At 32.6% G+C, this 9,644-nt stretch overlaps 1 protein-coding gene across 1 annotated transcript; it reads left to right on the top strand.

Moving 5' to 3' along the window:
- Positions 1-2,432: 2,432 nt before the first annotated feature.
- LOC127137679 (uncharacterized) lies at positions 2,433-2,999 on the top strand. The gene has a single exon (XM_051064116.1). The coding sequence runs from the start codon at positions 2,433-2,435 to the stop codon at positions 2,997-2,999; it is 567 nt and encodes a 188-aa protein (XP_050920073.1).
- Positions 3,000-9,644: the final 6,645 nt, after the last annotated feature.

Genomic DNA, 9,644 nt, shown 5'->3' with positions numbered 1-9,644 from the left:
TGGTTTGGTAAAAAAGTTTCATATTTGACACCTAATTCAAGTGTCTATTTCTTGTGTTTCTTATACCTTCAAAACCGCTAGTTACTTATCCCTAATGAATTAAATCAACATAAATTAAAAAAATTATACTTCTCCTTGCATAATCTGAAGGCAACATGATTGACATATCCAATCAATAATGTAAGGTTAGAGTGCCCTCCAGGGAACCCCTCATATGTAGGAATTTCATGACTGTCACATGTATCATAGCATTTACATCAGACAGTTTGAAAAAAACTGGTATTCAGTTACGAATTCATGTCAAACTTATAGAAAATTACGGTAAAACTATATTTATATACCAATCTTTTAAAAAAACCAATAAAATGCATAAAAAAATATCGGATATTTCTTAACAAAAGCAAAAAATCTAGTAAAAATATAAATATTAAAAGAAACGCATACTTATTTGTAAATATTACTGTAAGCCCTTGAAAAATCTGAAATAATACATTATATTTTAAAAAATCCAAAATATGTAGTTTTTGTTTAACAATTTCATTTTTTTTAATCAAAAGGGTACTTTGCTCAAATTATCCAATGTGTAGAGTGCTGGATAGAAAGTGAGGGGTGCTTGAGATAAACCTCTATTGTCTTTTAATTTGGGCCAAACAGTTGAAGATGAGGCCCAAAACTTAGGTTGAAATCTTGTGACCCAAGACATCCTTATTTGATTCATGCAACATAATCACATTAACATAGTATCTCAAATTAATGCGCTTTAAGTAAAAGAATCAATTAAATAAAAATATAAATAACATAATTCATGCAACAACAAATTAAACATAAGTCCCAACAGGTTTGAAATAGGCAAAATGACTATGTCGAATAGATTGTACTAACCTAGTTAACGGTGAGCTAGTATAAAAATTATTGTGTATTTTCATCTTTGTTGTTTGTGTCATTGGTTTGGTAAAAAAATATCATATATGAAACCTAATTCAACCCCCTCTTTCTTGTATTTCTTGTGCCTTAAAAATCGTCAGTTACTTTCAATTAGGCATGGCAATGGGGCGGGTCGGGGACGGTTTTTACCTCCCCCAAACCCAAACCCGAATTCCCAAACAATCCCCGTTCCCGGTCCCAAACCCAAATGGGGATGGAGAATTAAAACCCAAAGTCGTCCCAAACGGGTTCAGTTTGGGTTCGGGTATCCCAGCCCCGCCACCATCCATTTAATAAAATCAATTTTTTAAATAGAAATATTTATTTTTTAAAAAATCAAATTATATTACAAATAATAAAATAAAATAATCTAAAAAAATTACATACATACATTTCGAATATTTTAAATAATTAATACAAATCAAAATATCAAAATATTAGCCACTTAATTAATATTTTAAATTATCAAAAATAAATAATAATGTATATAATAAAGTAAACGGGGCGGGTTCGGGGTGGGTACTAGTATCCCCATTACCCGACCCGTCCCCATATTTTATAATCGAGGAAAACCCAAACCCAAATCCAGTCAAAGCGGGTTTTCCCCGTCAACTTCGGGGCGGGTTCGGGTAGGTACCCGCGGGTACGGGTTATGTTATCATGCCTACTTTCAATTAATCACTAATGCATTAAATCAACATAAGTTTAAAAAATTACGCTTCTCCCTGCCATAATCTGAAAATGATGTAAGGTTAAAGGGTCCTTCGGGGAACCCCTTATATGTAGGAATATCATGACCGTCACATGTATCATAACATTTACCTAAGACAGTTTGAAAAAAATTGGTATTCGATTACGAATTTATGTAAAACTTATAGAAAAATACGGTAAAACTATATTTTTTATACCAACAAACCGGAACACTTTAGAGAAGTGTTCCGGTATACACTTTTCAAACCGGAAGACTTACTCTTAAGTGTTCCGGTATACAATGCAAAAACGCCAAAAAATTTTCTTCTCCGGAAGTCTTCAACGAAAATGGTAAAAAAATTTTGAAACGGAAAATATACCCTATTTATATGAGGGTATTTTGGTCAAAAAATTTAAATGTAGGGGTATGGGTACAATTGTAGGGGTATAGGATAAAATTTTCCCTTATTTGCTTCATTAATGACAAATCCTTAAAAAAAATCTTAATTAATGACAAATCCTGAAAAAAATCTTCTTCATTAATGACAAATCCTTAAAATAATTGTTTTTGTTGAGCTTCTAGGGTTTGTTTCGTCAACGGTCACAAGAAAGTCTGTGAACAATAGCTTGTATAAATAACCAGTCGCGCTATCTGTAGCATTCATTCTCTCTCTCTGTTTTCTTCAACACTCTCTCTACGATCACCATTCCCGCTACCTGTAACATTCATTCTCTCTCTTTTCTTCAACACTCTCTCTACGATCAATTCTATATCGATCTTTTGTTCAATCAATTCTGTGTTGTTTGCTGTAACAAGAATGACGATACCACTTTCAATGGTTGATGATGTTGCTATCTTTGATTTATGTCAACAACATCACGGCCACAACATGTTACCTGTCTATGTTCTCTTTGATTCTCGTACCATGTCTCACAACCACCCAACAAGAACACCACACTGGTCTGTCATAGATCAAGCTCGTATCGCCAGCAACCTCAACAATGTTTCATCAACCGTGTCTGTGGTAGATGAAACTGTTATCTATGATTCTCCTATGGGCAATGTTCCAAGAAGATCAAGGATTAATCATCAAACGGGTCATCCCCGCCACCACCACAACAATGGTACTAGAGCTTCTCCACCTGTGATCCGTGTTCAAAATACTAGACCTTCTCCTGTGGTGATCCCTGTTCAAGATACTTCGCAACATCTCACAACATCCACAACAGATGCAGAATCCATCTGTTGCATTTGTCTTGTTGACTTGTCTAATGGTTCTTCCACGCCAATTCGGTTGCGCTGCTCTCATCTATTTCATAGCCACTGCATTCAAAAATGGAATAGCATTAAGAAAACTTGTCCACTCTGTCGCGCCAATGTTTAATTTTCATACAATCATACTACTACTTGTGTTTAGGTTTGATTAGCTAGTATTACCACACATTCCTTCAAGCCCTCTTACCTATGATACATGTCTCTTGGAGTTCTGTTTGTTAGTATCAGTTCTACATAAAACATATATGTCCTTTTGTCTATCTTTTCCTTATTCTCTGTCAATATGTGCTGTGTCTTTTCCTTATTCTCTGTCAATATGTGCTGTGTCTTTTCCTTATTCTCTGAATTACTTTCTATTGATCTAGATGTGTAATACAAGGATTTGCTGGTATTTCCTAATGGAGGCTGTGATATCACCCAATTAAAGAAACTCAGTGTTACTAATTGCCACAGCTTTCTGCACTTTCTCAAGATATTGGAAAATTGGAGAACTTAGAACTTCTAAGGCTGAGGAATTTGGTAATCTGTGCAGTCTAATGCGAGTAGCATTGTTTGGAGGATGTCGACGGTAATGGCAAAGGCAACGGAACGACTTTATCAAAGACTTCCACAAATCATAGTGATGGAGGCAATTCGGGCTGAGAAAACTATAATTGAATATGTATTAAACTAGAGTAGATAGAGGGTATTGGGTATTCTAGTAGTGTTAGTGCTTTTGACTATGGTTTTATTTTGTATTTTAGTTAACATGCTATGGTTCTGATTTAGTAGTTTATATAACAAACTTTGTGTAACAGCTTTTAATTGTATTAGTGATATAACTTTTTTATTCACATATATTATGGCTCTTTCTTTGCTGGTTTTTGGTACATGTATCTCTTTTCTCTTCATTGGATGGTCCAATACTTACAGTTTTAGGAATGGTTACTATCAAAAGATAATTTGAAATGTGCATGTCACTAGTTCTATTATTTTTGTGAAGACTGTATAATAGGCCTGACAGCAATTCATAGCAGATTGCTGAAGGTAATGTGTATGTTAATATTTTGATTGCTCTAAGGAAGTTGAAGTATATAGGAAGATCATTTTTGGGCTAGGTTGTTTTTAATTGCCCTTTTAGTTGCACTAAAATTTACAAAGAAAATGCGTTTGATCGTAAGTGATGCTACTATTTTTCATTAATGTTCACATATTTTATTTTAGTAAGTGGAAAACGGCTCGTAAAATCGTGTAAAATTAAAAACGGGTGGGATACACCATAATAAAGGTTGGGGGTGGAAACCTTGATTCGTCCTACCGACGGGCCTTAAAACCCCAAAGTTTAAAAATGGTAAAAAAGAAAATTTTATCTCATTCTCCATCAATGATCCCGTACCCTTATATTATAATATTTTGGACTAAAATACCTTCATATAAACAAGTTCTATTTTCATACATTTTCATTTTCACATCAGTCTCACTAAAGTCTTTCAAAAATTCAAACTGTCTCGTTGCAAACCGGAACACATTTGATTTTGAGATTTGATTTTGCATCTAACCTTATATTTTGAGGATAACAATACATAGATTTTTAGAGAATAATTTTGTATCCTAATTATTCTGTATTAAACCATAGTAGATAAAGGATATTGAGAAAATTTCAAGTTCTATATTGATTAGAGATCGACTTCTCAGTGATGAAAGAATTTATAACAATAAGTTAGTCAAATTCTAACTGTGTCTTTTAAATTTTTTTTTGTATTGTATTGTAGTTAACACAGCGATTGTGCAGTTGTTTATTTGAATTTTTTATGAACATATTGTATAATATAATGTAGTTGATAATTTAAAGGTCATTCTAATTTTATTCATTAATACACTTAAATGAATAAGACTCGTAAAAATAAAAGTAAGACTCCTAAAGATAAAACATTTATCCTTAATTTATGTAATTATTAAAAGTATAAAATAAAAACTATGCATACTATATCAGAATCATAGTCGTTATGCAATTTAATCGTTAATAAGAAAGAAGTGGAGATTTGAAACAAAAACTGTATAATTGAAATGCAAAAACATTTATATAAAAGTAGATGAAAACATTTATATAATTGAAATGCAAAAACAGTTTATCTAATTATTAAAAGTATAAAATAAAAACTATGCATACTATAGCAGAATTATAATCGTTATGCAAATTCGTCAAATAACAATTTACCATTCAGTCATGTCATTCTACTAACTTAGAAAATTATTGTCTAATTTGGTAGAATATACCGTGATAATTGATTGACAATGTAAAATTATTTTACACTATTCGTGCTTATCCTATTTTTCTAAAGAAGAATTTATTTCATTTTATCTATAACAATGAAACATTAATATTTATTTATTTTTTGCAATTTTTTTTAATTATTTAATTTTTTACTTTCTATATTACCATTGACGCGTGTCTGCTCTTTTTTTTAATGTCTAAATATAAAAATATTAACGTATCTTTTATATGTTTAATTTTGATTTTAATTTAAATAATTTACAGATGAATAAATATGAAATGAAAGACTGCAATTTAATCGTTAATAAGAAAGAAGTGGAGATTTAATACAAAAACTGTATAATTGAAATGCAAAAACATTTATATAAAAGTAGATGAAAATAGGGCTACACCAAAATTCTATTTTCTAGATTAATAAGGAATACTTCATTCTTTTTCCAAACAAAATTGATTACAATCTTAATTTGTACTCCCTCTATCTTAAATTTTAAGACGCTTTATAAAAATACTTTTTGTCTTAAATTATAAATTACTTTACAATTCTAATGCAATCTTTATAAATTACTCAACAAAATCATATAATAATGGAGCATCAAACACGGTCAACAAACAATCCACCAGCGACAACAAATCATCATCATTTCCTAACCTTCCTTGGCCTCTGTACTTCTGGGAGTTTCTTCAACTTCATACCATGAGTTGGAACCTTAAATGGGACTCATTTATGTAACAATTAAAGCATAAACCATCAGATTATTTTAATTAATCACTTATATTTAAAATAAACATAATTAAAAAATTTATACTTCTCCCTGCCATAATTTGAAGGCAACGTGATCAATATACACATTCAACAATGTAAGGCTGGAGGGCCCTCCAAGGAACCCATCATCAGTAGGAACGCCATGAATGTCACATGTATCATCCTAATAAGACACCTTTTTATCATCCTCATGCATCGCCTCTGGAATGATCATCTCTATCTCCTCTACGACGGAGAGTACTTGATCCACGAGTCTCTTTGATCCTCATGCGGTGAGAACTGGTAGGAGTTACTCTACTCACCCTAATATGTAAATGACTGTCACCATTATTTGCACAGTCTGCACTAGAGCTCTGTGCAACATGCTTAATAGGTATCTTGCTAAGTATAGGTATGATTTTACCATATCATCTTATCCGTCGCACTAAAAACATAAAAAACAACAACCTATCAAATGCTTTAAAAAAATCAGGGTCACCCATAAAAACTATCGAATTAAAAAAGTAGAGTTTCTCCCTTGCATTTTCATTGAATCTTTAGAAAAGTCGGTATATATCATAGCATTTACACCAATTTGTTTTTGAAAAAATTAGTTTCCCCTTACAAATTTATATCATACTTTTTAGAAAAATACGGTAAAAACAATTGTTTTGACATCAGTATTTTAAAAATCCAATAAAAATGCATAAAGAATACTAGATATTTCTTAACTAATCAAAAAATTCAATAACAATATAAATATTTTTAAAAAATTGCATACTTGTAAATATTCGGGCAAGTCCTTGAAAAATCCGAAATGATAAAATATTTTTTGAAAAATCTGAAATGTTTACTTTTTGTTTTACAATTTCACATTTTTTTTATCAAAAGGATACTTTGGTTAAATTATCCAAATGTGTAGGGGTGTAAGGTAGAAAGTGATGGGTGTGTGTTATAAACTTCTATTTATTGACTTTTTATTTGGGCCAATAGTTGAAGATGAGGATTAAAAATGAGATTGAAATCTTACTCCGCTATATAGTGTTATTTTAATTTCATTAACACCATATAAAATCATACCAATATATAATAATTTACAATAAAAGAATATAATGTCATACAATGTAACAACAAACAATTGGTATACAACCGACAAAATGTGTTATATGCAATACCAAATGATAAACCTTATCATTTGAGTTTACCATACCCATGAATGAGGTTATTAGACAAAAGAGTTGTAATTTGCATCCACTCTCGATCAGTCACACAAGGTGGAGGATATGGCAGGATATCATCTGAATGTTCTCCAATAGACAAAGGTCCCATAACTTGTGTAGGCTCAATTGAGCTAAAAGGGATGATGCAAGGGTGTGTTACTATATTACCACTATAAATAACCATCCAAACATTGTTCAATAAAATAAATGTCCATTGCATTTGTCTAATTGCAATGGTACTACTCACCATGTTAGCACATAACCATCCAACAATATCATATGGTACAACAGGGACTAGTCTAGGTGTGGCCTGTATACAGCCAAAATGGAAGATACACCTCTCAAGTAAATAACCAGTCATAATACTCTCCCATCGTAAATAGTCTAAAAATTGTGCAGTTTTTTTTGAACTTCAGATGCACCACCATATGGTCAGTGTACGATGTCTAGATAACACCATATAGGGTCAGAGCGTAAATCCTTCGTCTGTACTCCTATATAAAGCCTGGATAAGAATGCTTGAAGCCCTGTCTCATGGCCCATAGGGAACCATTTGTGATAGGGCCACAATCACACATATAACAAAAGAACGGGAAATGCTCGTAATATATAATTTTAACACAAAAACTAAACATACAAATTAAATATGGTAAATATGTGCAAAAAAAACATAATAAATATTTATACCTGAAATAGGCTCATGTAATCGACAAATTGCCTCGTCTCAAAGGTGGTTGTCTCTTTAAGAGCATGATAAAGCAAACTCTAAACAAGCCAGATACTGGATAAAGAAGACTCTGAACAAGCCAAATGCTGAATAAAGAAGACTCTGAACAAAGATGGAAAAAACAGAATCTGGACTCTAGATAAAGAGACTCCCGACTCTAGACTTCATCAAACTCTGGACTCTAGACTTCATCAGACTTTGGACTTTGGACATCATTAGACTCTGGACTCTGAACTAAATCAGACTCTGAACTAAATCAGACTCTGAACTTTGAACACCATTAGATTATGAATGAGATTATTAGACAAAAGAGTTGTAATTTGCATCCACTCTCGATCAGTCACATAAGGTTGAGGATGTGGTAGGATATCATCTGAATGTTCTCCAACAGACAAAGGTCCCATAACTTGTGTAGGCTCAATTGATCTAGAAGGGATGATGCAAGGGTGTGTACTATATACCACTATAAATAACCATCAAAACATTGTCCAATAAAAGAAATGTCCATTGCATTTTGTCTAATCGCAATGGTACTACTCACCATGTTAACACATAACCATCAACCAATATTATATGGTACAATAGGGACTGGTTTAGGTATGGCTTGGACAGAGCCAAACTGGAAGAGATGTCTCTCAAGTAAATAATCACTGAGAATACTCTCACACCGCAAATAGTCTAAAAATCATGTAGTGTTTGTAATCTTTTGATGCACCACCATATGATCAGTGTCTGATGTCTAGATGACAACATTTAGGGTCATAGCGTCAATCCTTCGTCTGTACTCCTATATAAAGCCTGAATAAGAATGCTTGACGCACTGTCTTATGGCCCATAAGGAATCATTTATAATATGACCACAATCACGCATATGACAATTGAACGGAAAAGGCTCGTAACATATGATTTTAACACAATAAAATTAAACATACAAAATAAATATGTGCAAAAAAGAACATAATAAATATTTATACTTGAAATAACTGACAAATTGCCTCGTCTCAAAGGTGGTTGTCTATTCAAGGGCGTGATAGAGTAGTGTCAGCGTAAAACAACTCTAACCCCCAGTATGAATTCCAAGATCAACAAACAAGGCTATGTACCTCGCATTCATGTAGACATGTGACCTATATGCCCAAATAATTCATCCAACAAGATGCAACATATACTCCCTAGTGGCCTCCTGGTATAAAGAATGCTCCACCAATGATGCATAAGTCTCTCAGAGCCAAGAGGGACGTAAATGAGCACTATGTTAGACTTAAACCCATCTAATATCATCCCTCTTGTAACCCCTAAGTATGTAATTACACTCATAGTTTCTAGCTCTATGGTCATCAATGAAGGGGTGGAAAAGTTAATAGCAAGAGGGTGATCGAATAGACTAGAGACATTGTCAATGGTAATAGTCATCTCACTAAATGGAGGAAGAAATGCAGATGTGTCCTTATGCCTTCATTTAAAAAAATAAATAACAATGAAGCGTCAAGCATGGTGAGAGAATAATCCACTAGTGGCAGCAGACCATCATCACCTACTAGTATCCCAATCTCCTTCGGCATATGCACTTTCGGGAATTTCTTCAACTTAGACCATGAGTACAGATCTTCAATGGGATATAGTCTTGTAACAATTGAAGCATAAACTTTTTCGAACAAGTTTGATTCTACAGCTACAATCCTTGAGTTTTGATGGAAACAAAGTATAAAGAATAATTTTGTACTCTAATAATTTGTTAAGTGTACAAAATTTGAACAAACCAAATGCTGGATAAAACAAATTCTAAACAAGTCAGATGATGAATAAAGAAG

Source organism: Lathyrus oleraceus, chromosome 4 (assembly GCF_024323335.1).
Source record: "Lathyrus oleraceus cultivar Zhongwan6 chromosome 4, CAAS_Psat_ZW6_1.0, whole genome shotgun sequence".
Classification (NCBI taxonomy): domain Eukaryota; kingdom Viridiplantae; phylum Streptophyta; class Magnoliopsida; order Fabales; family Fabaceae; genus Lathyrus; species Lathyrus oleraceus.
The sequence above is the reverse complement of the archived record's forward strand: the minus strand, read 5'-3'. Positions and strand labels throughout refer to the sequence as shown.

Excerpts from the sequence above, each read along its gene's own strand:
- LOC127137679 (XM_051064116.1), top strand. The coding sequence starts at position 2,433 with ATGACGATACCACTTTCAATGGTTGATGATGTTGCTATCTTTGATTTA.